At 49.9% G+C, this 27665-nt stretch overlaps 8 protein-coding genes across 8 annotated transcripts; 4 read left to right on the top strand and 4 right to left on the bottom strand.

The window, feature by feature from the left end:
- Positions 1 to 663: 663 nt before the first annotated feature.
- KY384_006460 (uncharacterized protein) lies at positions 664 to 1904 on the top strand (the record flags this gene model as incomplete). The annotated part of the gene is made up of 2 exons (XM_044814955.1): positions 664 to 1355; positions 1409 to 1904. The coding sequence occupies 2 exons, from the start codon at positions 664 to 666 to the stop codon at positions 1902 to 1904; spliced, it is 1188 nt and encodes a 395-aa protein (XP_044668055.1).
- Positions 1905 to 2353: 449 nt separating this feature from the next.
- Positions 2354 to 5282, bottom strand: KY384_006459 (uncharacterized protein; the record flags this gene model as incomplete). Its single annotated transcript, XM_044814954.1, has 4 exons — positions 2354 to 3312; positions 3363 to 4076; positions 4137 to 4160; positions 4250 to 5282. The coding sequence occupies 4 exons, from the start codon at positions 5280 to 5282 to the stop codon at positions 2354 to 2356; spliced, it is 2730 nt and encodes a 909-aa protein (XP_044668054.1).
- Positions 5283 to 6006: 724 nt separating this feature from the next.
- On the bottom strand, positions 6007 to 7615 carry PDH1_2 (ATP-binding cassette transporter CGR1; the record flags this gene model as incomplete). The annotated part of the gene is made up of 3 exons (XM_044814953.1): positions 6007 to 6617; positions 6670 to 7441; positions 7502 to 7615. The coding sequence occupies 3 exons, from the start codon at positions 7613 to 7615 to the stop codon at positions 6007 to 6009; spliced, it is 1497 nt and encodes a 498-aa protein (XP_044668053.1).
- Positions 7616 to 8205: 590 nt separating this feature from the next.
- KY384_006457 (uncharacterized protein) lies at positions 8206 to 12059 on the top strand (the record flags this gene model as incomplete). Its single annotated transcript, XM_044814952.1, has 5 exons — positions 8206 to 8494; positions 8552 to 9928; positions 10545 to 10555; positions 10675 to 11922; positions 11949 to 12059. 5 exons carry the CDS (start codon positions 8206 to 8208, stop codon positions 12057 to 12059), a joined length of 3036 nt encoding a protein of 1011 aa, XP_044668052.1.
- Positions 12060 to 13209: 1150 nt separating this feature from the next.
- On the top strand, positions 13210 to 15252 carry KY384_006456 (uncharacterized protein; the record flags this gene model as incomplete). The annotated part of the gene is made up of 4 exons (XM_044814951.1): positions 13210 to 13490; positions 13545 to 13874; positions 13952 to 14441; positions 14518 to 15252. 4 exons carry the CDS (start codon positions 13210 to 13212, stop codon positions 15250 to 15252), a joined length of 1836 nt encoding a protein of 611 aa, XP_044668051.1.
- Positions 15253 to 15843: 591 nt separating this feature from the next.
- Positions 15844 to 19279, bottom strand: KY384_006455 (uncharacterized protein; the record flags this gene model as incomplete). Its single annotated transcript, XM_044814950.1, has 2 exons — positions 15844 to 18555; positions 18608 to 19279. 2 exons carry the CDS (start codon positions 19277 to 19279, stop codon positions 15844 to 15846), a joined length of 3384 nt encoding a protein of 1127 aa, XP_044668050.1.
- A 1382-nt stretch (positions 19280 to 20661) lies between these two features.
- KY384_006454 (uncharacterized protein) lies at positions 20662 to 23145 on the top strand (the record flags this gene model as incomplete). Its single annotated transcript, XM_044814949.1, has 2 exons — positions 20662 to 20875; positions 21146 to 23145. The coding sequence occupies 2 exons, from the start codon at positions 20662 to 20664 to the stop codon at positions 23143 to 23145; spliced, it is 2214 nt and encodes a 737-aa protein (XP_044668049.1).
- A 604-nt stretch (positions 23146 to 23749) lies between these two features.
- Positions 23750 to 26683, bottom strand: KY384_006453 (uncharacterized protein; the record flags this gene model as incomplete). Its single annotated transcript, XM_044814948.1, has 1 exon — positions 23750 to 26683. One exon carries the CDS (start codon positions 26681 to 26683, stop codon positions 23750 to 23752), a length of 2934 nt encoding a protein of 977 aa, XP_044668048.1.
- Positions 26684 to 27665: the final 982 nt, after the last annotated feature.

The following is a 27665-nucleotide window of genomic DNA, read 5'->3' as shown; positions in this document are numbered from 1 at the left end:
TCCCTGGTTTTCAAGATAGAGCAATCTTGCTACAAACGAACTAGCTGAATTGAATCATGAAAATTATCACGAGTGGGGGGTTGTGAAAATGAGAGTCCCCTGGTCCTGTCCCACCGGCTTACCGCAATTCGTAATTTTCACAACCTCCCTTGGGGGTGCGGATTGGGCCGCCAAGAAGCTCCGGGGGAGGGCCCGCAGACTTGGAGGGGCCTTTGGTGGCGGCTCCCCTCATTGCGTCACAGCTCCGCAGTCCACATTTTGTCCAGCGGCGATGGCTGGACATTTCCCTTCATGAGCATATATGAGCATCGCCCCGATGGCTTTCAGCCCTAGAAATGCAGTCAAAGCTGCATCGTTGTTGCAGGCTCGTCTTCGTCTCGACCGCAAACACCTTTGCTAATTCAATCCAAGTTCACACGAAGCCCCTTTACGGCATTTGTTTGCAAACGATGCTACTCCTCTGTACCTAACCTTGACCTCAAGACCACCATACAGCAAGGGATCCCCGAGAAACAGGAGCTCGTGAGGCAGGTGAAAAGTCATGCAAGTAAGAAAATTGGTGAAGTCAGGGTGGAGAACACGCTGGGAGGAATGAGGTGCGAGCCCCGGCTTTGGCGGCCTATTGACCAAAACTGACCCCAACCATACAGAGGCTTGAAAGCCATGATATGGGAAGGCTCAGTTTTAGACGCTAATGAAGGCATACGATTCCATGGCCACACAATACAAGACTGCCAGCGTCTTCTGCCGAAGGGCAAGACAGGTACACAAATGCTACCCGAAGCGATGTTCTGGCTTCTCTTGACCGGTCAAGTCCCAAGCGAATCACAGATCCGCCAATTTTCCAACGAGCTGGCCGCAAAGGCCAAGATTCCGCCACAAGTCAAAAAGCTCATGACCACCATTGACCCGAAGACACATCCAATGGCGCAGTTTGCGTCTGCGGTATCCGCACTCAGTATCGAAAGTAAGTTTGCGAAGGCATACGAAGAAGGGTTGGACAAAACGAAGTACTGGGAACCGATATTCGACGATTGCATCTCTCTCATAGCCAAATTGCCAACGATTGCAGCTCATATATACCACAACACCTACAAGGGATCGGCGGGCGACCGATTCGAGGCCACGATAGATCCTGAGCAGGACTGGTCATATAATTTTGCCGCAATGCTGGGAAAGGGCGGTCAGGAGAACGAAGGATTTCAAGATCTACTGAGACTTTACATGTCTCTACACGGAGACCATGAGGGTGGCAATGTGTCTGCTCACGCAACTCATCTCGTAGGAAGCGCTTTGAGTGATCCTTTTTTGAGCTATTCTGCCGGTCTTCAAGGCTTAGCGGGGCCATTGCATGGGTAGGTCTGCCTGCTTCGACTGGCCTATCTATCACTAATAATGCTGCGAACAGGCTTGCAGCTCAAGAGGTCCTTCGTTTCGTCCAAGCTATGAAAGGTAAAATCAAGGAAGATTTCAGTGACAATTCAATCAGAGACTACCTCTGGTCTCTGCTCAAATCAGGTCAAGTCATCCCTGGATATGGGCACGCAGTCCTTCGAAAACCTGATCCCCGTTTTCAAGCCCTAATGGATTTTGCATCTAATAGGCCAGCGCTCATGGATGATTCTAACGTACTGCTCGTGAAGAGAATATCAGAAGTTGCTCCTGGAGTTCTCTTAGAGCATGGAAAGACAAAAAATCCGCATCCTAACGTTGATTCTGCTTCTGGCGCGCTGTTCTATCACTTTGACATCAAGGAGACTCTGTATTACACTGTCATCTTTGGCGTTTCTCGAGCACTAGGCCCCTTGGCTCAGTTAATATGGGACAGAGCCTTAGGGTTGCCGATTGAGAGGCCTAAAAGCATAGACTTGACCGGCTTGCTACGACTGGCTGAAGAGTCGTGAGGATATAATTTAGCCTTTGTCGCTATTACAGCTTAGGACACAAAGGTCATGAGTCTGGGATTGAACAAAACTTCCAGGGGATGCTAACAGGCTAGTCCTCAATATTGAATAACGGTCTCGAATGCACAGATGTAACTGACTCACTCTCGAGAGTGGCAAGGGATGTTGCAGGCCAAAGTGGTCCTATTTATGACTCCACTGGCAACAAGCCAATGGAAAATTTCAGCACGCTTCAAAATGGTGTAGAGTATCAAGGAGACTTCAAGGACACCAAAATCATAAAGTAGCACAAAGCTACTGTCATAGAATTATATAAAGCCCTAGTCATAGCAAATATACATACAAACAACTCTTACAGCCCAGCTGTACAGCTGAATAACGCTAAAATCATGGCGTCAATGTCCGCTTCATAGCCATTTGCAGCAACGTTGGAATTTTGCAAGTCACCTTCAGAACAGCATCTCGCCGCCGGTGTTCTTCTTCTGTAATGGAATGCCCTCAAACTCGGCATATCCCATCGCCAGGTTCAAGTTCTGGAGGCATTGTGTAGCGGCGCCTTTCAGTAGATTGTCAATGGTAGCACATACCACGACTCTTTCCCCTTTCGAGTGGACTTGAAATCCACCGATTTCTACCCCATGTGTGCCACTAACATCCTTCACACTAGGCACGTCTCCAATAATCTTCACAAGCGGCTCGCCCTCAAACCGGTCTTGGTACAGATTGCGAATGTCTCTAGAGCTCATAGGCTTGTTCAGTGGAATAGAAATTGTGTGATGGATGCCCTGGAACCAAGAGGCAACGTGAGGGATGAAAGCAACTTCGTGCCCTAGCTGGGAAGTTATTTCACGCTCATGAATATGATCCGTCAGGCTGTAAGCAATAATATTGTTCGTAAGATTTTGGACGTCATTCTTAGGTGAAGGTTTGGTGCCAGCTCCAGAATAGCCTGAGACACCAAAGACGGTTGGGGCAGAGGAGATGAACGGAAGAATGGGTGATATACCAAGCTGGGCGGCAGTTGCATAGCAGCCAGGGTTTGAAATACGTTTTGCCGACGTAATTTTGGAACGGTCAATGAGTTCGGGGAGGCCATAGGTCCAGCTGGGCTCAAAGCGGTAGTCGGCGCTCAAATCAATTACAAGGCTGTCGGCATTGGTTTCGTCAATCGCGTCGACCCATGGTTTTGCAACACCGTTGGGGAGGGCAAGGATCCAAACGTCAATTGTGCCATTCTCAGACATTCGTCGAATGTCGTCGTGAGAAAGGCTTTCGTAAGTAATGTCCCGACGAGAATAGCCTTTGAGCTTTTGCCCAGCTAGTTCTCGGCTCGAGACATGTCGGAGATCCAAATGAGGATGTTTGTCAAGGAGATTGATTAAGGCTTGTCCAGTATAGCCTCGAGCACCTACTCCTACGTTAAAGAATGACCAATGTACGTTTTATTCACCTACGTACCTATCAAAGCCACCTTTGCTGGAACTGAGTTGGTTGCGTTCTTCTTTCCGAACGGCGGGTTTGGATTCGTGGTTGTAGAGGTAGCATACGATTTCTTCGATTGATTCCATATATTTAAAGTTGAGAGCCTTGGTCGAGAGGTCGGAAAGCCTTGAGCTCGGAGACCGCCTACGGTGGAGTAAGATCGTCTCTGCTGAGAATTTGTTGTACCTCCTAGAATTTCCCCGGCCCGCCCAGCTGCCTTCGACATTTTGGATTCCAGATTGATGTCTCCGAAAATGTCCCTTCCATGCTTGAGAAACTCGACCATCAGATCGCGTGCATCATCTCCATTTTCTATGCCGTACCAGAAAAGGACTTCTCCCTGTCGAGTTATTGATCCATCTGCTTTGTCGAAGAACCAAGTCAAATTTTCGTCATCCTGCTTCACAGTCCACATGAGTTTTGGGAATGTCTTCTTGATAGTCGCAAACAGGTTGTCAGAAAGGTTTGTGAGCCAAGCAGCTCTACTCAAAGTCAGAGTAGAGAGTTGTGCGAGCTGAGGCCCTTTAGTGGTTGCAGAGGACGGCAATACAACGGCGAGGCCTTCAAGACCGTCGTCATGGAAAGCAGTGAATTCACCCTCGTTAAGGAAATCAACATAGCGATCCACTGTTTGCCGGGCATCAAGCGCTTCTCTATCTCGAACCAATGTTTGCTTCAGTAAGTCAAGGTCTTTGAAGTCAGACAGTCTCGTTGTTGAGTTAACTTTTTGCCCTCTTCTTACCAGCGTACCTGCCCCGGAATCGGTAAATAGTTCTAGACAATATCAGTGATTGCCCTTTTTGGTGCTGTTGAGCACTTGCCTTTCTGAAGATCAGCAGGATGAATGACAGCAATACTGCTACTTCTTGGTAGCTGCTGCAACAAATCATTGAATTCTCGTATCTTCGACTTCGTTCCATGTTTCACCCACGGTTTGCTTCCTGTTCGAAAGTAAGCATAAAAGCCTTGACACCTATCTACGCTACGTAGGAGAGTGGCGCACTGACCGTCCATTAAGGACTCGAATTCCTCATCGAGATTGATAGCAGAGATTATCTCCTTCTTGTCTCCATTGAATATCCCACCACTTTCTGATAGATATACGATCTTCAAAGGTTGCAGTGCCTTCGCCATCTCTGCTGCTGCGGCATCCGCATTGACGTTCAGAATTTGGCCATCTAGCGTCTCTGCCATACTTGGGAGAATTGGTAAACATTTGGCATTGATTGCGGATTCGATTGGCCTTTTGTTGATGTTGGATATCTTTCCAACAAGATCGTATCTAGATCGGTGAGCTTCACCTACTATTTGAGCAGAGGATTTGTCATACCTATCTCTGTCCAGATAATCGGCAGTGAAAACGCCTGAGGTGATTGGTCGCGTTCTGACGCCATACATGTCTTCTAGGGCATTGACGAGCTTGAGGTTTTGGTCAAGGAACAGAGTCCTCGCTAGTTTCAAGGTTTCTCCATCTGTGATCCGTATGCCTTCATGCCACTTTTCCTCTATGCCCCTTTCTCTCAACATCTCGTTCAATTGAGGACCAGCACCGTGGATAACAATTGGATATAGGCCCACATGATTTAGGAAAGCCAGGGCAGACGCTAAAGAGGCCAGATGATCTGATATTATGGCGCCTCCGACCTTGATGACGGCGAATTGCTGCTGGGACACGGACGTGAAGTAGTTCAGATACTGTTGAGCTTCTTTCTTGGAGCCAATTTGGCTTAGAAGTTGTATGACTGTCGATCGGGTGGAAGGCGTCGAGTCAGAAATGGAGGCATAATGTCGACGGCGAGATTCCAGAAATGACCGCGTTGCAGGCAAGGGTCTATTCAAGCGGCAGAGATACCGTAGACCCGTCTTGCCAGCGACTGCTGGACGAAGAGAGAACATAGTGTCCAGGGTGTTTTACATTTTTTGGGTGAATGAGAGAACTGATTTGGCCGAGCTCGGCAAGAAATTTCAGCCGCGCTAGAACTAACATGCCCCTCCAGAGAGTCCAGAGTGGGAAGTGGCGGGAGCCATTCGGGGAGAGCACCCGACCCCCACCATTCCCTGCCTGGAAGGAGCGCCCCAGCCAGCCGTTCAAGCCCGTTCGTAACCTTAGAGGCATGTCACTTCACCCCTTTGCCAGCAAGTCAATTCTTCCCTTTGTATGTAACGGAGGTAGGAATGACATGTCAAGCCATTCCACCCTCGTGAAGAAAGCAACCAACTAAAGCATTTGATGCTTGTTACCCAATCTCGGACTCAGGCAGAACTTCCACGGCTTCAGTGCTCTATGTTCATGTGAGCAATCTTTGCACTTTCACTTGCTCAAGCAACAGAATGAAGCCCGGTCTTTCTATGACTGCCCCGTCCGCAGTGTTGCAACAATTCAAGCTACCGTCTGATATCAATTCAAGAGCATTACTGCGCAACAAACATACCTTCAAGCTCGATCCGAGGAGAAAGGAGACAGGCTCAAAGAAGCGTAAAAGAAAGTCGTGCGAAACAAGGCGCAAATTGAATTGAGCCAACCGTCCCGTAGCCTGTACATGCTCTGCTGCCTCTAGTATGATCGATTCGCGGTATGTTATCCACCCAACTTACTCCGTAGGTCAGAATTTATATATGATTACCACTCCATCTTCTCTTTCACGTATAAATCCATGTACTCGTCGACGCCCATATTCTCTAATGTCTGCTTGTCTTGGCCCAGTTGTACCAAATGCTCAACTTTCTCCGCCGCAAAATGAGGCTTCAAATGTCTCTCAAACTTTTCCAGAATCTCCGGCTTTGCTTCTTCTCTTCTCAGTTTGTGGCCTAGAGGAGCTTCAACCACCAATTCCTCAAGGACTGTGCCGTCTTTCAGCGTTACAGTTAGAGCGTTTGGTATTGACCGCATATCAGGATTATGGTATGATTCTGTAAATTCCGGGTCTTCCACGCAAGCTATGTTGCGCCTAAGAGACTCTATAAGAGGTGACGTCGCGGCTTCACTGCCATCGGTGTAGTCAGTCGCTTCTAGTCGGTTGAAAACAAGCATCGTGGCGACCATGTACTGGATGCAATGGTCTCGGTCAGCAAAATTATCCATTGCTTTATGCTGCTTGTCGATAATGCGAACGCACGCCTCGTGCGTACGGATTGTGACCTTTTCGATGTCTTCTGCGGATTTTCCTCGCTCTTTTAGCTGAGCGTGAATTGACTTTGCTGCTTCTATGGCTGTTTGAGAGTGGAACTCGGCTATGAGATGTATTCAGCAGTAATTCGAATGTGAGAGAATGACTGATCATACCTGGGTAGGAGACCTTGAATAAGATATTTTCCATCACATAGCTACCATACGGTCTTTGAAACTCGAACTTTTTCCCACTGAAGGCCACATCGTAGAAGCCCCAAACTGGCGCTGACAGTACGGTAGGCACACCTTGCTCACCCTTCTGCACTTTCAGCGCTAGATTCACCGCCCTTTGACATGCGTCTCCTGCGGCCCAAGACTTCCTTGACATGGTGTTTGGTGAATGTCTGTACGTTCGCAGGCTTTGCCCGTCTACCCATGCTTGTGAGATCGCGGCTGCGGTCTGCCGATCGTCCAACCCTATCATTTTTGAGATGACAGCCGCCGTAGCCACCTTTACAAGCACCACATGATCCAGACCGACTTTGTTGAATGAGTTTTCCAGCGCGAGACAACCTTGTATCTCGTGCGCCTTTATCATCCCTTCCAAAACATCTCTAATTTTGACAATAGTACCGGTACCCACATGGCCACCAGCTCGATTCGTCCTTGAGATCCAGTCTGCAACCGCCAGTATGCCTCCTAAGTTATCTGATGGATGACCCCATTCAGCAGCAAGCCAGCAATCATTGTAGTCCAGCCACCGTATCATTGCCCCAATGTTGAAAGCTCCGTTGATAGGATCAAGTACATATGGTGTTCCTGGCACTCTTGTACCGTTAGGCACAACCGTCCCTGGAACAACAGGGCCCAGCAGCTTGGCACATTCTTTGAATCTGAGGGCTTCGAGACCACAGCCGATTGTATCTAGGAACACATAGCGTGCCGTCTCATACTTACATGGGGCGTCAGCATGCAATTGACATCAGTCTCATTAAATTTCACTGACAGCGAGGTCGGAGTCTATTTTGAAGTTCTGGACGTAGTCCGCTATGCCCTTGATCTCTGGGTCGTAGGATTGAGTACCTTTTATTTGCGCTATATCTGCGGAAAATGAAGACATGCTTGAGAATTTGGGACCGTTCCTGATAGAAGGAATGTATACTCGTGTCCCTTCGACAGCTCGTGCTGGAGAAAGGCCCAACCTAGTGTGGCGGGATGTGCTTCTGACCAGAAGCCGTGGGCACAAGGTCTTTGAGAGGGCATTGCCCGCAAAGGACATACTTTGAGATCGATCGAAATACAAAATAGAAGATTTCAGCGGATGTATACCCCTTTCTCGCAAACCAATGGCGTTTCTTTGGTAATACTCAAAGCAGCTTGGGGAGAACCTCGCCCCACGATGAGACGTCACGCGAGTCTCGGTCTTGGCATTCGGCTCCGCTACTCCGCAATGAGGTATCTCAGTCTTTACACCGCGCGAACGGGGTATAATTGCTATAGAGCGTTTTCCGTTGTGCTAGGAAAATTGCAAGGAGCGGACTGAGGCTGAGGGAGAGGAAATAACGGATGAGTCAAGGCTCCATGCTCCAAATGCAATGTGCTCAGTCTTCGAGGACGTCCTGGCGTTGCCTCCGATCCCCTTCGTCCCCATTGCGCTTACACCAATGTCCTTTGACCTTGAAGCTCGCTCGACAAATACAAACCAAGAGCATGGTTGATCCTTCCATGAGAACACCTTTACCGACGGATGCCTATCAGCTGTTGCCCGACCTCCACAAGAATGGTGCTGCTGAAGACAAGGTCTTCAATGAACAGGTCGACGACCTTGGTAAAATCTGGGCATCGCCGAGATATGAGGGTATCAAACGGCATTATAAGCCCGAGGATGTGATCAGCAAGCGAGGCACGTTGCAGCAAATATATCCTAGTTCCCTTATGGCGCGGAAATTGTTCAAGCTACTCAAAGAGAAAGCGGCTGCTAAGCTGCCTATCCATACTAGTAAGACGTGAACATACACTTGAATGGTCTGGCATGGCATAACGTTGATGAGTACAGTGGGCGCCATTGATCCGGTACAGATGACGCAACAGGCTGCGCATCAAGAGGTCCTCTATCTTTCAGGATGGGCTTGCTCTTCTACCCTCACTACAACCAATGAAGTATCCCCTGATTTTGGTGACTATCCATATGACACAGTACCGAATCAAGTCCAAAGACTTTTCAAAGCGCAGCAGCTCCATGACCGAAAACAGTGGGACGCGAGGAGGAAAATGTCTCAGGACGAGAGAGCAAGGACGCCGTATCTTGATTATTTGCGACCCATCGTAGCAGACGGGGACACCGGTCACGGTGGCTTGACCGCCGTAATGAAGCTTGCGAAGCTATTCGCCGAGAACGGTGCGGCGGCAGTCCATTTTGAAGATCAGCTCCATGGCGGGAAGAAGTGTGGCCATCTGTCAGGCAAAGTCCTTGTCCCTATTGGTGAACACGTAAACCGTCTAGTTGCGGCTAGATACCAGTGGGATCTTATGGGCTGCGAAAATCTTGTCATAGCCCGTACAGATTCCGAGTCCGGCAAATTGATCAGCAGCACTATCGATGTTCGAGACCATGAATTCATTCTAGGCATCGATGAAGATACCAATTCCTTGGCTGAGACACTCCAAGCAATGGAGCTTGAGGGAGCAAAGGGAAGCGAGATCGATTCTTTCGAATCTCAGTGGATCAAGAATCATCACTTGTTGACTTTTGATGAAGCAGTAGAGAAGGACTTACGAAAGGCTGGCCGTGAGCAACACATTGAAGACTATCGTGAAGCTATAACTGCAGACCGAAACATGCCAATAAGCATGAGAAGAGTCTTAGCCCAACAATACACCAGCGCGCCCACTTTTTTTTCTTGGGATATTCCGCGCACGAGAGAGGGCTTCTATCACTATCGTGCAGGATTACCAGCAGCCGTGAAGAGGGCCACTGAATTTGCCCCTTACGCAGATCTGCTATGGCTAGAGACAGCGGAGCCAAATGTTCAAAAAGCTGCGAGCTTCGCTCGTGACATTCACAGTGCCTCCCCCGGTAAAAAGCTAGTGTACAACCTCAGTCCATCATTCAACTGGATGGGACAGAATTTCAATGAAAGATCATTGAAGTCCTTCATTTGGGATCTGGCGCAGCATGGTTTTGTGCTTCAATTGATTTCTCTTGCTGGCTTACATTCAACAGCGGCCATTACCGCCGAGCTGTCTCACGAATTCGCGAAGGACGGCATGCTTGCGTACGTCAATTTAATTCAGCAGCGAGAGAAGGAATTAGGTGTTGATGTTCTCACCCACCAAAAATGGAGCGGTGCAAACTATATCGATGGCGTTCTCGCAACTATACAGAGTGGGAGTAGTGGAAGCAAAAGTATGGGAGAGGGCAATACAGAGTCAGGTGGGTCCTCCTTACGACAATATCCTTGAAGTCCTTCTAACCTTTCGTCGTCTTTCCAGTTTTCTGAAGGACGCGATCAATTTGAGCAAATGGCTTTAGCTCCCCACATCCGCCTTGCCAAAAGGTCGACTATCCTCTTGAGATCATCTAACGCCCCTGAAACTGAGCTCGCGTGAGAAATCCCAAGTGTTGCCAGTATCATAAGGCTCGTCTCGCAACTCTGAAACCTCCAGTATCTGGATCTGAGTTAAACCGCACTCGGACAGACTTGCGCACGTGCGGCGCATCTGATACCTGTTCTTAGTACGAAGGCGATTGGAGCATACCTCTCAATAGGAGGTGCCAACAAATTGCATTTTTGGTGACGAAAATATCGGGTAAGCGGTTCTTCAAGTACACCGAAATACCTTCAATTGCGACCCAGGCTCCAGCTGTGCCGCTGTCTCCAATGGAAACTAGCCGCAGGCCTTCGTCAGGCCCTTCCCCGGATCTGCCACGCTATCTGAAGCCCCTTTCTGGCTGTTGCATCAAAGACCAGGCATCAGTTTAGCTTGATCAACTGAATATCAATTATCATTTCCAAAACGAGCATATCGGGCCTTACAAGATGCCGGAGCTGATAGTACTGTATGGTGCGGCCACCTAGAGCTGGACTCTTGCATCGTCATATTCCTGTTTAACTGATGAGATTAGCGGACTCTAGACATCTTACTTAGAACCAATATCTAAGCTGAGGACTTCCGTAGGCGTCTAATCCAAGTGCAATGCCGAAAAATGTACCTCCGGAGTACACTGGACGCTTCTCGATCAAGCGAAAGCGATCTCCTGGTAGAAAGCGCGGCTCAAACATTGCGAGCGTACCCTCGAAAGATGCGGAGACAAGCATGCAGCCAAGCCCGCAGCGAGAGCAGACCGTTTCGCCAGCACCTACTGCTCAATATTCTTTTACTCGCTCTGACACTAGTAGCCCACACTCTTTGCAGAGAAGCACTGGCGAGCCTCCGAGTTCACGCTTGCCCTCGCAAGATGGAGAGCCTAAAGAGCAATCCGAACGAGGAGAGCTCTTTCAGAGAAAGCAAAAGACAATCCACCGTGACCGTTCTCTTGCAGAAAGCGACTTAAGGGACACCTATTCAATGCTTGAAGCATCGACAGCCCGCACTCCCAGCGTGCAGTCAATGTCGCCCCAAACGATCCGCACTCCAGCGGAGAGCGGGAACGCATACGAGCAAGATATTTACATGATCTTCTCTTCCTGCTATCATCAGTCCACTCGACGGCTCCAACGAGAGACCCTGACAGCGGCAACAGCCCTCTTGGATGGCCTGAACAGCGCGACAGAGGCAGGTTACCCAGTCTTCATCCTTGGTATGATCGAGGGGATCAGACGTTTCGCGATAGATCAGCCACAGGCCATCGATTACCTCTTGACGTCGTTTCAAGAAGCGGCGGGGATGTTCTCGAACGACATCACGACGGAGTACGGTCGCGGACCCTCGGCGGGCATGAATAGATTTCGGGCATGGCTGCACGAGGAGTCTCTTGGCTTCCGGGGCGAGACGTCCTCCCGACATGTTGGCACTCAAGATTTCCATGATCGGTCGAATATCAAATTCCGCTATAGCAGCGTCGCTGCCAACCTGGAAGGGGTGCTCTCCGATATAAGCGATTGGAAGAGGCAGCGAATCTACTGCATCATCACCGCTGCGATCCACGGGCGGGCCTTGGCATTGGGGATGCTGCGCGTGGTTGACGGGCGACAGCTGGAGGACCTCATCAATGCTGGTCTGACGCGCAGACAATCACGGTGGAGCCAAGCGGACCTGACTGCAGCGTGTGTCATGTTGCGCGGGTGCGGGCATAGCCTCATGGCCAGCTATGGAGAAAAGGAAGGGAAGGACAAGCGGCAAGCATTGCGGAGTGCATTAGAGGGATTCCTGCTGCAAGACGCGGAGACGTGGGCCGAATGCTTTGAGATGAAAGCTCACGCAGCGGTAAGGGCGACTTCCTTGTTGTTCAGCGGTGCGCTTGGGGTGACCGGAATGAGGCTTACCATGCATTAGCTTGCCCTGCGAAGCTTAATCGATGCAGCTCCAGACCAGAGCAGCGATCAGATCTTCGAGTCGAGTGAATGGATATATTAGCTAGCTGCATGCACAACGTTCCGGCAGGACAGGTCTCCATCAAATCAGCAAGGACGGTCGTCCGAGGGCACCCATCAGATTCGAGAGCAAGCCTCCCTCGCTCCATCTTTCTCCCCATCCTGACAGCGCTTGATTCCGGTCGGATCCAGATAGCCGAGCCAGAAGGGATCTGAGTGCTGGGGAGAGATTGAACGAATCATCATTATTATTGGATCATAGAATCATTGAATCCTGGACGACTTCCTTAGTGGCGCCGTCACCCAGCTAGGGACCGGGAAACGGCGCCAGTGTCAAGTATCCCGGTCGATTCTGCGAGACAGCGATAACCGAAGGCCTCCCTCGCATGAACTCGATCTCTTCACTGCACACTAGACCTCTCTGGCCCAACTAGCCCGCCAGACTTATGCGCACCGCAACCCGAACAGGGTTGTTGCCCAGCTTGTAGACTGGCCATTTCATGCTGCTGTCCTCCTGTTCAAAAGCTTGGTGGCCCAAGTGAAGGTGCAATGTTGCGCTACCCCTCCGGAAGTGGCGGTTGGGTCCCACTTTCCTACATTGTGGAGAAGCTCGACGTATCGACGTATCGACGTATCGACGTGCCCACCAACCGACCGTATCGTTGACTGACTATTATTCATTCTTCATCTTCGGGCCTCCTGCTCTGCTCTGCTCTGCTCTGCTCTGCAACTCTAGTGCGTCATGCACTTTTGACTTTTCTTTATCCGTCGTCGACAGAGCTCCTTATTCTTCTCTCTTATTCTCAGGTCCTCTTGTCCTTCACCTTAGGATGAACAAGTAAAGGCTGTTATCGAAAATCCCATATTCAGCGCATGTGCTGATATCACTATTTGGTTCTCGTCAGTGCCCTGCTACGCACTCGATCTCGCCGCATGAAGCCGATGCCACTCGCCGCCTGCAATCTCGCATCCCAGACGCCAGCATCGTGCTCCGCATCTTTTTTGTAATCATTCAATCTTTCCCGCCTTATCAGCATTCAAGTCCGCCGTGTCACCACTGCTGATCATGCTTGGGAACTCCTCACAATCTTAGTCTTTCCAGCAGCTGGCATGCTCTGCACAATCATCATCTCTTGCGCCATTCTCATGATCCTGTCTGAGGCTGTCTACCTGCACGAAAATGGTCAAACACCTCCCCTCCCCTCGAGTTACAGAAGTCTCAAGCGACGGCGAAGACTTCTTGGACGAGACCTCGCCGCTTCTCCCAATTCCCTCTGCAGGAAGGCCCAATAACACTAGCCGCGATGCGGATCACATCGATCCAAATGCATATTATCTCTTGCCGGCCTTGGCCATTGGCGTTTTCATGGGAGCTGCTGATCAGACCATCATAATCTCGAGCTACGGACAGATTGGCAGCGAACTGAATGCTCTACATAAGACGAACTGGCTTGCCACGGCGTAAGTACTTCCAACTTTAATGATTACAGAGTGTCTAACACTCAGTCGGAACAGCTACTTGCTCCCTCTGTCCTCTTTACAGCTTCTGTACGGTACCCTTTCAACCTCCTTTGGGACGAAGCCACTCTTCCTCTTCGCCTATTTCGCCTTCGGCCTCGGCTGCCTTCTCTGCGGTGTAGCTCAATCCATGAACCAGTTGATCGTAGCGCGAGCCATTACCGGCATTGCAGGAGGTTTCAACACGCTAGCGAGCATCGTCCTGAGTGAGAATATTCCTCTGCGGAAACGAGGGATGTGGCAAGCGTGGAGAAACCTCATCTTCGCCGTTGGGTTAGGTGCAGGCAGCTGTGGAGGTTGGATTACGGACACTATAGGCTGGAGATGGTACGTTTGCTCTCCTTCTACCATTCGCGCTACAGATGGAAGCAATCGGCAAGCTCTAATCGCGTCTTGCGTTACAGGTCCTTCATCCTTCAAGTCCCACTCGTGCTGGTTGGATTCCTCAATGTCTGCTTCTCCTTTCCCTTCACTGTCGACTTCCAAAAGACACCCCTCCGTTGCAAACTCAAGCGCGTTGATTTTGCAGGTGCACTGCTCATCATCGCTGCCGTTGCCGCTACTCTGTTCGGTTTCGACAACGGGTCAAATGAATCCTGGTCCGCTCCAATGACCTTGGGCTGTTTAGTGGCGTCTTTTCTGCTCTTCGTCGCATTCTTCTATGTCGAAGCCAGAATAGCAGTCGAACCCTTTGCTCCGACAAGCGTTCTTTATGATCGTACACTCGCAGCCTGCTTGATCAGTAACTTTTTTGCCTACGGTGCCTGGTTTGGCGTTCTCTATTATTTGCCCCTGCTTTGGCAAGCGGTGGAGATGCTCAGTGCCAGTCAGGCAAGCATTCGACTGCTCCCAGGCGTGGTGACTGGAGTGTTTGGTAGTCTCTTAGCAGGCCTGGTACGCATATCTTGACCCCCTTGAACATCCTTGTCGCGAAATAAAAACGGCAACACTAATATTGGTTTCCGTGAAGGTCATCCAGCGAAGTGGCCGCTACTATGCGCTCACCATCATCGCTTACTCTACCATGACTCTCTCTAGCATTCTACTCTTTATATTCACAGGCGTGAGCATGTCAAATGTCATCGGTACCTTGGTCGGCTACGTGCTCTGCAGCTTCACGCTGAACATTGGGAGTACAAGCACGTTGATTGCATTGAGTAAGCTCGTCTGCTCATCTATTTTCCATCATCATCCTGTCATCTTCTACCCCGTCCGCTTTCTCTGTCTTACTAGCACAGAAGACAATTTTGCTAATGATGATCAAATAGTGGCATCGTCACCAGGAGAGGATCAGAATCCAGCTATCTCCTGTCTTCACCTTTTCCGCTCGCTAGGTGCTGAATTTGGCCTTGCAATCTGCGGTGCGGTTCTACAATGCACGCTGCAATTTTCTATCAGCCAGAATATCTTTAATGATGACGGTACGCTCGGAGATCCCGAGTTCTTGCAAGAGATTGCAGACCAAGTCCGTAGGTCCTTGACCGTCCTTAATGACCTAGATCCGAGGACTGCAAAGGCGGTGAGAGTCTGCTATGGTCTGGCGGTTCGATGGTGCTTTGTCGTCTGCACCATCTTCTTTGCAGGGGCGCTCGCTGCCGCCGCTACTATACGAGAGAAATGCATTGGTGAGAGTGAAGCAACGGACGAATTTCGCGATTCTGATTGTCATTCTGGGGGCGTAGGATGTAACAACAGATCAGCCTAAGGCTGAGTGACTGAAAGCATGAGGCTTTTTCGGGTTTCTTGATTCTGACGAATTTGTTGCATATGATCTAGCGAGCACTGTGCTGCATAACCAAAAAGGGGGATTTGAGGAGACATTAGGTATAGCTTGGGTTGGTAAGGGAGCTTCTATGCACATGTATCATGCATGAGGAAAAAGCGAGCATATGCAACGTTCAGCATGGGCAGTCCACAATCAGGAGAAGGGCCAGCACAGGGTACATCACTGTAGTAATATACGAGGATATTCAAAGAAAAAACAAGACGACAAGTATTTCAGTGATCATGTAATCTATCTCAATTGCATCTATCTCATAACTAACTCCATAAACAGAATATCCTTAATCATGCCTGCAATAGACCATGTTATCCCAACGACAACAACTTGTCTATATTGAAGGTCTCGATACCATCGACCCCACAATCCGTGGTCTATGTCTATATCTAAGTCTATCCCTTTACTCCTGTCCAAAGCCATCGCGGGCGCCAGAAAGTGCGTATATCAGCCAAAGCATATCCCTCCTAAAAATCGCCATTGCGCTTTCTACCTTCCCCTTCTGGGTGTCTTCCTCCCTCACTCCCCTTCGTCATCCGTATCCGGTGGATGTGGGGTCCCCTTCGGACTATTCAGCCAGTCGATATGCCTCAACCGTCTCCTGGTCTCTCGTTCTTTCATCTGTGCCCTCGTCAACTTCTTCCTCTTCTTCTTCGCCTTGAATTTCAGTTCCCCTTCCCCTTCACCATCAATCCTCCCACTTTCAGCATCGGAATTTGCAGCACTCGCAGACGCGGATGCCGCAGCACTGCTGAGCGCACTCGGCGTTCCTGCCCTCGAACTCCCAACACTGCTGCCTGGCCTGGAATCCTCGAACCTGCCCAATTCCACGGCGAGATGTCCCTTATGTGTGAGTCGGCCTTCTTTGACATGCCACTGCTCAGGACACAACGCACTCACGAATTCTTCGTTATGGGAGATCATGACTACGCCACCTCTAAAATCTCTGATTGCGATCGCGAGACCACCTAGACTATCTCGATCCAAGAAGTTGGTAGGTTCGTCCAGGACGAGAAGGTGAGGATTATTCCACATTGCGCCTGCAAGCACAACTTTGACTTTCTGACCCCCCGAAAGGCCGGAAATGGTGTTGTGGTTTGCAATGTCCGGGTCGAGACCGATGTCGTCGAAGTGCTTCGCGATGACCTTTGGCTCGAGAGTGCGGAATCCCAACCCTTCGCGGGAGGCTTCATGGTCGTCGAATTCTTGGACAAGCTTGGTGAAACCTAGTTCCACGAGTGTCTCCCGTGAGATTTGGGCATTGTGTTTGGGGAGTTGGTTCCGCCATTTGATTTCGTACTGGTGCGTTTTCTTGTATTTTTGTCGACCCATGAGGGCCTCAACCTGTCGAGAACCCTTACCATCACCAAGGTCAATCCATTTATCCATCTGAGCGCGGTCTTCAGCGTTCAATTGCCGAGTCTGCTTGAGGAGCACTTCGCGGTCGTCACCATTGGCATAGCGCCATTGCAAGTATTGGTTAGGAGTTTTCTCCATGTGCATTTCAACGTGCTCGAGGGCGTGTTGTTTGATGTAACCGATACGGAGGTTAGGATGTTTCTCCACACGGCCAGTTTGTGGGATGGTTTCGCCTGTAAGGAGTTTGATAAGGGTAGATTTACCGGCACCATTAGGGCCGATGATGGCGACGCGGGAGGATAGTGTAAGCGCACAGCTGGCGGAGTGAAGGGAGGGTTGGGGGTTGGCTGGGTAGGTGTAGCTGACGTTGCTCATGCGGAGGATAGCTCGTGTTGCGGACTTGACGCCGCTGAGGATGCCGGGGGCGGGAAACTTGAATTGTGCATAGCTGGCAGAAAGGGTGTAATATGATTTTGCTTCTGGTTTGACGCGGACAAAAGCTGCGAGGTTTCCGGGATAACATACGAGTTTCTTCGTTTCATAATGGTAAATATCCGTACAGACATCGTCGAGAAACCCAGAGTCGTGAGAGACTATGAGGCTTGTGATCTCGGTATGAGATTTGAGGTACTCCTCAAGCCATTTGATGTTCCCAACATCCAAGTGATTGGTGGGTTCGTCGAGGAGTAAGACATCAGCACGCATCAGCATAGCACGAGCAAGAGCAAGCTTCATCTTCCAGCCACCAGAGAGCGAGCCCACCCTGTCTTGTTGTTTGCCTTCTGGCCCTGTTGTGAAACCGACTTCACTCAGGACCTCTGAAATGCGATCCTTATCATTAGCCGTGAGTTCTGGGTCCTTAGCGATATATTCTAGGACACTCAGATCCGCATCCTCTCCTTGGTTGTGCTCCACAAAGCAAGTTCTGAGCTTGTCTTTACTTGGAAAACCCTCCAGTTTACCCTCGGCGATACTTCGCATGAGTGTAGATTTTCCAGCCCCATTACGTCCACATAGGCCATAACGATGACCTTTGTGGAGAGTAATGTTGGTATGTGAGAGAAGAAGCATACCACCATATGCTAGCGAAAAATCCGTGTTCACGATCTCTACTTCTCCCGAGTCAGGTTTGATCGGTTGCCCGAATTTTCGGTGGTCTTCTTCCATGAAGTGATTTTCGACGGCGTGTGCGACTTCATTCCCAGAACCCTCTAGTAACAGATGCTCCAGGTATGGCCCGACACTTTGTACGATGCGGTTCATCTGCCGTATGTTGACATCCTCTTTTGCCATCTCGGAGATGTAAATCTTGGCTGAAGCCCAAATATCCATATCCCCTGGATGTCCTACGAGGCGGCCTCGTAGCTTGACTTCCTTCTCCAGAACACTTAGTATGTCCTCAGCAGTGGTTGGTACGATTTGACCGTCAGATATATTGCCATCGTCGTCCCGCATGGCTTTCTTGATCACATTCAATGCCCTCGTAGCAAGCTCGCGGACTTCTGGAAGTGACGCCCGGTCTTGCACGCCTTTCACACCAGGTCTCAGTTTGGGTAAGAAAGCGCGCGCCTCAATGGGGTCGTGAACCAGTTTAGTTAGATTCTCTACAACTACAGCTGTCTGCCGGAGCACTTCTTGTGATGTTGACGGAGTATTGAGAGATCGTTCCAGTAGAGGTGTGAGGAGAGCTAGTACAGGAGAGGTGACTATAGCGACAAACGTTGTTTGCGACAAGGCATGTATAGCTTTTTGCAAAGTTTCTGAGGATGGGTTCTTCATTGTCTCAATCAGCAGCGGTATTCGAGGGGCGACATCGTCATTCGAAAGGAGGGTGGTGAGGGAGCTCATCGTCTTTACAGCCTGTTTTGCGACCTACCGATGATGGTCAGCTTGGTCCCGTACTATGTCAAGGTCGTCCACAAACCTCTGACTTCAAATCGTGCATTCCAGACTCCACAATAGGAATTATGCCTTTCAACTCTCGTCCCATGCTTTCTCGAAGTAAGTCCTTCTGTAATTCTTCCTCTTTAGTCCCTAATCCCATTTTCGCCTTATCGGCCATCCGCCCCAGGAGTTCATAAGCCCCAACCGTTCCTTGCCATTTCCCTGTCCTTTTGCCTAGGTATCGACTCAGCACAGGTAGAAGACCCGCCACCAGGCTTTCTGGTGATAAGTGATTGAACAGTGCATCTAGTGCATACTGCGCACATTCTCTGACCACAGCGTCTCTGTCCGCTAAAGCGTCCAAAGCCGGTGAAATCATGCCCCCGTCTTGGACCAAGAAAACTACCTCGCTAATCCTCTGAGCTGGTATGAGTTTCTCGAGCAGGGCACCTAATAGTATCATTGCACTTGCTCTCTTCATACCACTCTTCTTGTCCGCTGCGCCTTTTCTGACGGCCTCCAGGATACCGTGCGAAGCAAGCCCATGGAAGCCAAGACTGTTGAGGAGAAGATTGGTAAGGGCATAGGCGGCATCAAGAGAGGCTTGCGAGCTTTGCGCCGTGAAGATGGTATCGAGAAAGGAGGAAATTTCGTCTTGAGTAGGCATACTCATCGAGGAAGGAGAGGTTTTTGCAAGCATTGTTGGTGTCATTTTGGGGGATACAGGATGCGGCATTGTCTCCTGGATGTAAGAAAGTGTAGATTTTCCTCTTTCGGGGGCTTCTGGATTTTAGTAAGTTCGTTGCAGGGCTAGAGACACAATGCAAATTTGCTACAGCATGCTGGTCGCAGACGACAAATTCTTGCAGAGCGCCGAGCGCCGAGCACCGTTCAGAAGGGAGCGGAGACTGCTGCCGACTGCGATATGACGAGCAAAATAAAGGGAAGGAAAAAAGGTGCTCATTGTGGTGATTATTTTTTGAGGGAAAGTCTAACGCCCTGCCAAGCCTCGGAAATTCTCTAATTCCGAAGAGAAAGAATTTCTGCTATTCCTCCATCTTGGCTGTTCGACACGCCAACACCTGGGAGGTTGAATCCCCATTACTCCAACTAGACTACATGTCGATTATAAGAACATCGCAAGTAAAAGTGTCGGAAGACGGAACAGCACACCAAGCACGCTTCCACCACCGGTTGGCTGCCCGCGTATGTGGCAACCAATCAGCCTCCCTGGTGCTCCTCAGAATCGCAATTCACTTCGTCTGCATTCTCGACCCCAGCTCATGGTATACACGCGTGACCATGAAGGCAAAATACTGCATGACCCCTGCATGCTCGCGCTTTTACCCGCTAGATGATATGTGCTGTGAAGAGGTCGCTCGGATATTGCAAATGGTTGAAGACCGTATCGAAAGGGGCCCCGGTGGTCCCGCGGCGTCTCCTAAGGCATCTATCAGGGAGTTGTCGATCATGTTGTAGACCGCTAAAGTGACAACGGCGCCCATTCACGAGCGCGGAGCGATAAGTGCTATGACGACGGCCCGGCCTGATCTTGGTACCTTCGGGACTCCACCATACGGTAGCCCAAATCTGATGCGGGTTCGGATGCCTGCCATGCAATTGTACGACCAGGACGCCCTCAACGGCACCTCCACGCCTCTGCAGCCGACATGGATATCGTTCACTCCTGACTCCTGAGTAGCGGAAGTGAAGGAAGGCATTCGCCCGGCTTTATCCGAGGTCTATCTTCAGACTTATCTCTGCTGCAGCAAGCGGCGGAGCGCAAAACCACCAGATAGTCAGGACTATCTTCACAGTGTTGCAGATAGAGGTCGTCGACTGTCCAGACTTGATAAGGCGCATGTCACCTCGTTAAGCTGGTAACCTAAAGGGCCTCCCGCTAATTAACTACCGAGAAAAAGTCCTTCTTGCCCCTCCCACCATCTCCGCCCTCTCTCTCGTGTCTGGTCGCACACGTCTCCACCAAGGTCACGAGCACATTGAAGGGTTTTTGCTCGTCTGGCTGACATTCTTTGCCCTTACTGCACTTCTTTGATCGCAATTGTCTTACTGCCTTGATTTCTCCTGCGGTGCATGGCAGAAGTCGCTCTTCCTTCCTCTTCTTCTTCTAATTTTCTTGAAAACGCACCTACTTCAAGCTTATCTTCTACCTCTACCAACAAGCCCTCCAGAGTGGCCGTGGCGAAGAAAAATGCCAATGCAATAGTCAAGAGGAGGCAGCCAAAAGCCAGTCGTGGCAAGGGGACGCCAGATGGCCCAAAGCCGAAACAGACGAAGAGTCGCGATGGTAATCTCAATTGTTTCCAGGTGCAGGCAGTCGCTTAGTCTGCAACAGGGTGTGTAACTTGCAAGGAAAAACGCTTGAAGTGCGACGAGACTCATCCGACGTGCCTACAATGCAAGAAAAGAAAGGTTCAATGCGGGGGTTATAAGAAGATTTTCACATTCCGGACCGTCGAGAAAGACACCTTCCCATTCAGCCGTAGTGTTTCGAAGCCGAAGAAACGTTCGTGATGAACGGAAGTCCTTTACAGGCACAGCTATTGACATCAATCAGGTGCCGTCCTCAATAATCGCAAGCTTCCTGCAACCAGGGACCGTTCTGCATACCCACCAACCCCTCCTCTTGACGATGTAAATGAAGACCACGAGCTTCCACAAGACAACGCCCTCCTGTGCGGATCCAATTGCGATCAAACTTCGGTCGCTTTGTCCGACTTAACTACTAAGCTTGATCAGCTCTCTGCACCGCATGAAAATTTCATTATATTGCCTCCAGAAAATAGCGCTTGTTACAGCACCACCCCGAGTCCTCCTAATCACGATTTCGACGGCTTGAGTCTCTTCGATCAAGAAGAACCAATTACCCCGACGCTCTCCGCAATTGAGATTCCAGACGCTGCTCAGTATCTCAGTCCTGATGTTTCGCCCGCCTCACGTCCTTCAATTTTGGCAAATCTCTCCCAAAAAGAAAATGACCACGGTGCAGGACCAGCTGACCTGCCGCCGCATGGAGCTTCACCTATGGATACAGAACAAGGCCTAGAGGAGGTTTGCCAACAGCCTGAGTCGAACGAAGTTGTCTCAATGCGTCACTCATCTCCCTTCGTCTTCGAATCTGCCTCTACAACAGAAAGTCCATTTCATGCTCCCTCAATGGAAGTTGACCTCAGACCTGAAGACTCTGGCCTACTCCAAAAACTCTTCTATGAGCAGACCTGCGGAATTCTTTCTATTAAGAATGGACCAAATGAGAACCCCTGGAAGACTTTACTTTGGCCAATAGTTCATCAGGAGCCTGCACTGTATTACGCGATGCTCTCAATGACCGCGTCTCATGCTGCCTCACAGGCTCCGGAACTCCGAGTCAAAGGCCTAGAGCTGATGACTACAAGCATCGAGCTGCTTCGGGGTAATTTGGCATCTATGCGAAGTGACACTGCGTTGGCTACAGCGCTAATCCTTGCTTTCTCAGAGTCATGGCATTCGCACATATACACCGGTATTTCGCATTTGAGAGGAGCAAGATCTTTGATCTCGCAAGGATTACAAAGCCAGGAACAAGCTTCAATGGATTCCGAGGACATGGCAAGACTCCGGTTTTTACGAAGCACTTGGGTTTATATGGATGTCATCGCCAGGCTGACAGCACTCGGCGGCGATGATCCAGAAGATCTGGATATGATTGTCATGCCAACTTATGGTCCTGAAACATCCGTCCATGATATTGATCCTTTAATGGGATGTGCAACATCTCTCTTCCCACTAATTGGTGCCGTAGCAAACCTGGCGAAGAAAGTCAGGAAGACTCAGAAGACACCATTGCAAGTAGTAGCAAAAGCTGCAGCTCTGCGGGACCAGCTCCACAAATGGCAGGTCCCAAGCCAATTGGTCCCTCCGAGCGATGAGTCGCTGGAAGTCGATCACAGTCGACACACCGCCGAGGCGTATCGATGGGCTACAATCCTCTTTCTCTACCAGGCTGTGCCAATGGTATGCACGGAGGAGCCTTTAGAATTGGCCGAAATCACATTGGGTCATCTTGCTGCTGTCCCAATTACCTCTAGGGCGACCATAATCCACATCTTTCCCCTTTTAGCAGCAGGCTGCGAGGCCGAAAGCGAAGAGGATCGCTCTTTTGTAGCAGAGAGGTGGGACGCAATGATGAGTCGCATGTGTATTGGCAACCTCGACCGGTGCTGGGATGTCGTACAGGAAGTCTGGCAGCGTCGTGATGAACGCGATACTGCCCAGCAAGGTTCGCCTTCTCTAATGCATCCTACCATATCTAGACACAATTCATGCAGCAACGAAGATATCGACCAAAGGCCGGAGGGTCTCTCGAGTTTGAAAAGGTATCGGAGATCTTTCTCGAGTGGAGACCGAATCAGAGAACAGGGAGCTGCTGCAACGATCAAGACTGATCCTCAGAAATCTGTGAGAGGCAGGCTCCATTGGGTCGCTGTGATGACAGAGAAGCACTGGGAGAGTAGGTTGAACCTCTGTTATAGGCTTTGTATCTTGCTGATCAATGCTGTCGAAGTACTCCTTGGATGATATAACGAAACTCTAATATATTTTGCGGCACGCGACCTTTGAGAAATTACTGTAGTAGATTCGAATAGCCAGGCGTATTCGAGTTGGTCAGCTATCCTTTATAGCTGATGAGGGTACCAAACTGACCAGAGAGCGACTGGAGCATGCAGGGCATGCATGTCGTTCAAACCCACGCACCCGGGTAATTCAACGACGAAGACGAGTTTACTATTTTGATTAATGTATGCTGGATTGCATCTGGGCTTGTTCTAGCGATGGCGCTTTGGCGTAGACCTTCATTCTACAACATTCAGCGATCAATTTGGGTAGAAAACTCATAATCTCTGCTTACTGGTGCCATTACCTTTTTCTCTTGACCTGTGAAGGTTACACTTAGGTAGATATCTCACGATAGCGATTCATCTTAGACACGGACTAGTTACACTGAGTTACAATTGCGGCGCGATTTCTTCTGTATTCTTTAACCATTATTATGTACGATAGAAACACGAATGCCCCCTCAGCAGACATGCTGAGAGCGCCCAATGCAACCCAACGCCGTCTATGCGCCGCTCGGCCTCTCTTAGCCATGATGCGAATCCTTATCATACAGTCATATCAATCATCACCACAATGCGGAGAGCGGGAAGTCCCTGGAGCTGAATCCGACACTGATGTTAAATTGCCCGGTCATAGGCATCAGCCAATTCTGCTGCAATACACTCCAGTAACTCAGATCTCTTCTCGTTAGGTTCATCTCTACGACGGAGTCCTTGCCGGCTTCAACCTCAAGCTTCTCGAATGCTCTCAGCACACGTGGAGGGTATTTGATGTTGTTATCGGGACCGTCTGTGGTATTGGGGAACGAGACGTAGAGCTGCACGACTTGTTTCCCAGTCCGCTTGCCGGTGTTGGAAAGGGTGACGGAAATACCGACGTGCTCAACCCAGAGGCTAGGATTGCCACCTTCTCCGCCACCCGCCTGAGAAGGCTCTTGAGGGGTGTTGTAGCCCTTAGGAAAAGGGTAATCTGCCTTGGTGGTATTTTGACCTTCGAAGAGATAGGGGTATATATATTTGCCTATCCTGCGAAACCCTTCGGGAAAGTAGCAGTCGCTTGGCTTTGACTGATCCGCTGGGTAGCTCGGAGCTATCACAGATGGCTGTGGTCGTTTTAATGGCATTGGAGACTTGGCTACATGGGTTGTCAGGCTGAGGCCTGAGAGAGACCATGTCGTATAAGAAAGACCAAAACCAAATTCGTAGCGGGGTTTGATCGAATGAGCATCGAAATACCGATAGTCGATCTCAAGACCTTCGGCGAAGACTTCTCGAGGGTGTTTGGGAGGTTGAGCTTTATACATAATTTGAGCTCCGGGGCCATAATCTCCAATATTCCTACCGACCGTATAGGGAAGCCTACCGCTGGCGTCGACTCCGGTCGAATCAAACAATACATCTGTCAGGGCCAATCCACTCTTCTCACCGGGCAGATTCGCAAGAATGATTGCCTTGACGTTTGTGTTATCGGCCCATTCCTCGACTACAGTAGGTCCTACGGCATGCAGTACGACAATAGTCCGCCTGCAGGAACTAGCAACAGATTTCACGAGCTTGTCGCCATCCTTTTGCACACTGAGATTCTTCCGATCGCTGATGCCTTCCGGTTGATGGAAACCCTCCCCTGCGTCAGAGTTCACAAAGACGAAGCACAAGTCCATCGTTGACAGACCCCGAGGAAGGTCTTTGGGACTATTACTGAGGCTCGATTCAAGAGTCACAGAGCCCTCGTCAAAGGAACCTTCAAGAGCTTTCAGTGGGGTCACCAGAAACGGAAACTCTGCGGCTCCACTCCCCCAGCCAACAGCTAAAGTACCTTGGTTGCAAGCCCTGTCTTCACATTGGTTCGGCCATTTGCCAAACTGCGTATCTTTTGCTGGTCCTGCGTCTTCACCGAAAACACCTATTCGAAACTTGGCACCCTGTTGAGGTTGCATTCCACCAGACAGCCCGAATTTGTTAATCGGCAGGATGCCTCCCTCATTCTTTACTAGAACGTGTCCCTCTGCGGCAATCGTTTGAGCCAACGCCGGATGATCATCGTCGCCCAGCTCTCCGTCTCCCTGTACGTCGAGAAACTGGTTCACAATGGCTGTTGTGCTGTCATCAGTGGTAGGATGGATTAAGTCTATCCTTTTATTTGAGAAAGAAGAAAAGTTGGGTCTAGTATCCTCTCCAGGATCAGCCTTTCGCCATTTCGTCTCGTTGTCTTGTTTGAGCTGGAACCATGCAGCAACTATTCGCGTGGCCATGTCATTAAGTCTCTCTATAGGCATAGACCCATTCAATACGGCTCCTGTCAGATTCGGTCCCCAAAAAGGATTTTTATCCTCCCAATTAGGTCCGTCGCCGGGCATCGACATATCGAGTCCTGCTAGAGCGCTTGCTACTCCACTCCTTTGTGCCAGCCAGTCACTTTGGATGAAACCTTGAAAGCCCAATTCATCCTTGATTATACCGTTCATCAATTTGCTATTTTGGCATGCGTAAGAGTCATTAATCATATTATAGCTGCACATGATGCTAGCAACACCGACTTTCACGCTGTCTTGAAAGGGCCAGAGGTAGAGCTCATGCAACGTCCTATCATCGATGATGGAAGAGATGGCGTTTGGAACGTTCCATTCTCCCCCCACTTGCCGAAAATGCTCTTGCTCGTTGCCAATAAAGTGTTTTGCCGTAGCCATCACGCCTTCGTCTTGAATCCCCTGTATCGTCTTTGCAGCCGCAATACCAGCAAGGACTGGATCCGATCCGAAACCTTCCCAATTGCGTCCACCAGCTGGCTGGCGGCCGAGGGGACCCATTGAAGGCCCCAAAAGCACATTCACACCCTTCCGCTGGTGCTCCTTTCCAAGCCCTTTGCCTCTCTTATAAATGAGATCTTTGTTCCAGGTAGCAGCAGCGGTGATTCCAGCAGGCCATAAGGTGGCATTGTCTGCGAACCTGATACCTAATGGTCCATCCTGCAGGCAGAGCATAGGAAAGCCCGTAATACTGGCGGAGCCCGTGTTTCCGACACAAAGATTTGTGCCCCAGCCTGTACCAGTTGTGATGTTGACCTTTTCAACCAAGCTCATGTTTTGCACTAAGTCACTAGCTTTGTCATAGCTTTCCTTCCATGCTGAGGTGGTACCACCTGGTGGAGTGGGGTACCATGGAGGCGAAGACCCATCTAAGGTATTGTCCGAAGGCTTTATAGACAAGATGATCGCGAGGGTCACTAGAAGGGTCAGAGCAAGGGTAGAGATGTAGAAACAATATTTTGATCGAAGCCAGCCTCCTTGTCTGTTAAGAGAAGGAAGTCTTAAGCGGTCCGCAAGTTTCCCTTTGTTGTAGGGTGAGGTGCCAAAGTGGAATGGATCGCCTCCGCCTCGAGGGCGATGGCGGTCCAGCAGTTGATGGCCTTGATCTTCATCTGATCTGGATGATGCTGACCACGACTCTTCATTATTCATCATGGGTTTCCTTTGGCGCAAATCGTGGGAATCCGACGTCATTATTTACATTTCTGTTGCAATGTTTACGCATAAAAGCTCGTGCGATCATTGGCCTTGAGAAAGGGTGATTTCCCGGACCACCAACAATAGAATTCTTCACTCAAACATAGACATCGAAAGCTCCATTACAGAGCACGTTATTGATTTGCTTGATCTGATGTGAAGTGACAGTTATTTCAGCGCCAATCAACCCTCCTGAATTCTCTGATCACTACGCCGCTAAAGTCCTCAACGACCACTAATTTCCACACGAACCTGGGTGCCGGCTGCCACAATGCCCAATTGCACCCAGGATCAAAGCCTCTTTGAGTTGTGGCGGTTTGCTGCGAGTTGACTGCTATGCCGTATCGTTCGTCAGGCCAGGCCCATCTCATCAAGGAAGTTGACGCCGCAACGTCACGCGCCAACTTCGCGCTTTCAACGCCAGTAATGCCATCGCTCAATCTGCCAACGCCCCAGTTTGCGTCTCCATACCCTGTATATACCCACAGGCTCCTCAGCAAGGGCCAGTATCGCTCTGCAAAAATGTCGAATCCTAACGCTCTATACTTTCCCAAACGTTTGCAATTCGCGAGCCAGTCATCTAGTTGCATCTCTAGACCCGATATATGGAACACAAAGACATTCTCGCCGTAAAGAATGGGAGCAACATCGTCGTGGATCGAACGACATGTGAGGAGAAGAGGGACAATTGTGTCTCGACTGAAGTAGCCGTTACGAATCGGACGACCTTCGCAAAGCAATGGACGCGGGAGTAGTTGATCGCTTGTTGATTGCTGAGAAAGAGGGGAGATCGCGATATGCCGGAATATTTGGGCTTTTACTTCGTTTGGAAGGGATATTATGGCCGGGTGCGATGGCATTGGATTCTCCCAGGTTGACATTCATGAACGGAAACATTGGATTTTTGCGAGGTCCCCATGGCTACTTGAAATACCTGGACATTCTACGAATGATGCTTGATTAATGTTCATCGTCTGTG

This window comes from Bacidia gigantensis, assembly GCF_019456465.1.
Source record: "Bacidia gigantensis strain McMullin 20006 chromosome Unknown contig_249, whole genome shotgun sequence".
NCBI lineage: Eukaryota > Fungi > Ascomycota > Lecanoromycetes > Lecanorales > Ramalinaceae > Bacidia > Bacidia gigantensis.
Note: the sequence above shows the minus strand (reverse complement) of the source record. Positions and strands in the feature narration are given on the sequence as shown.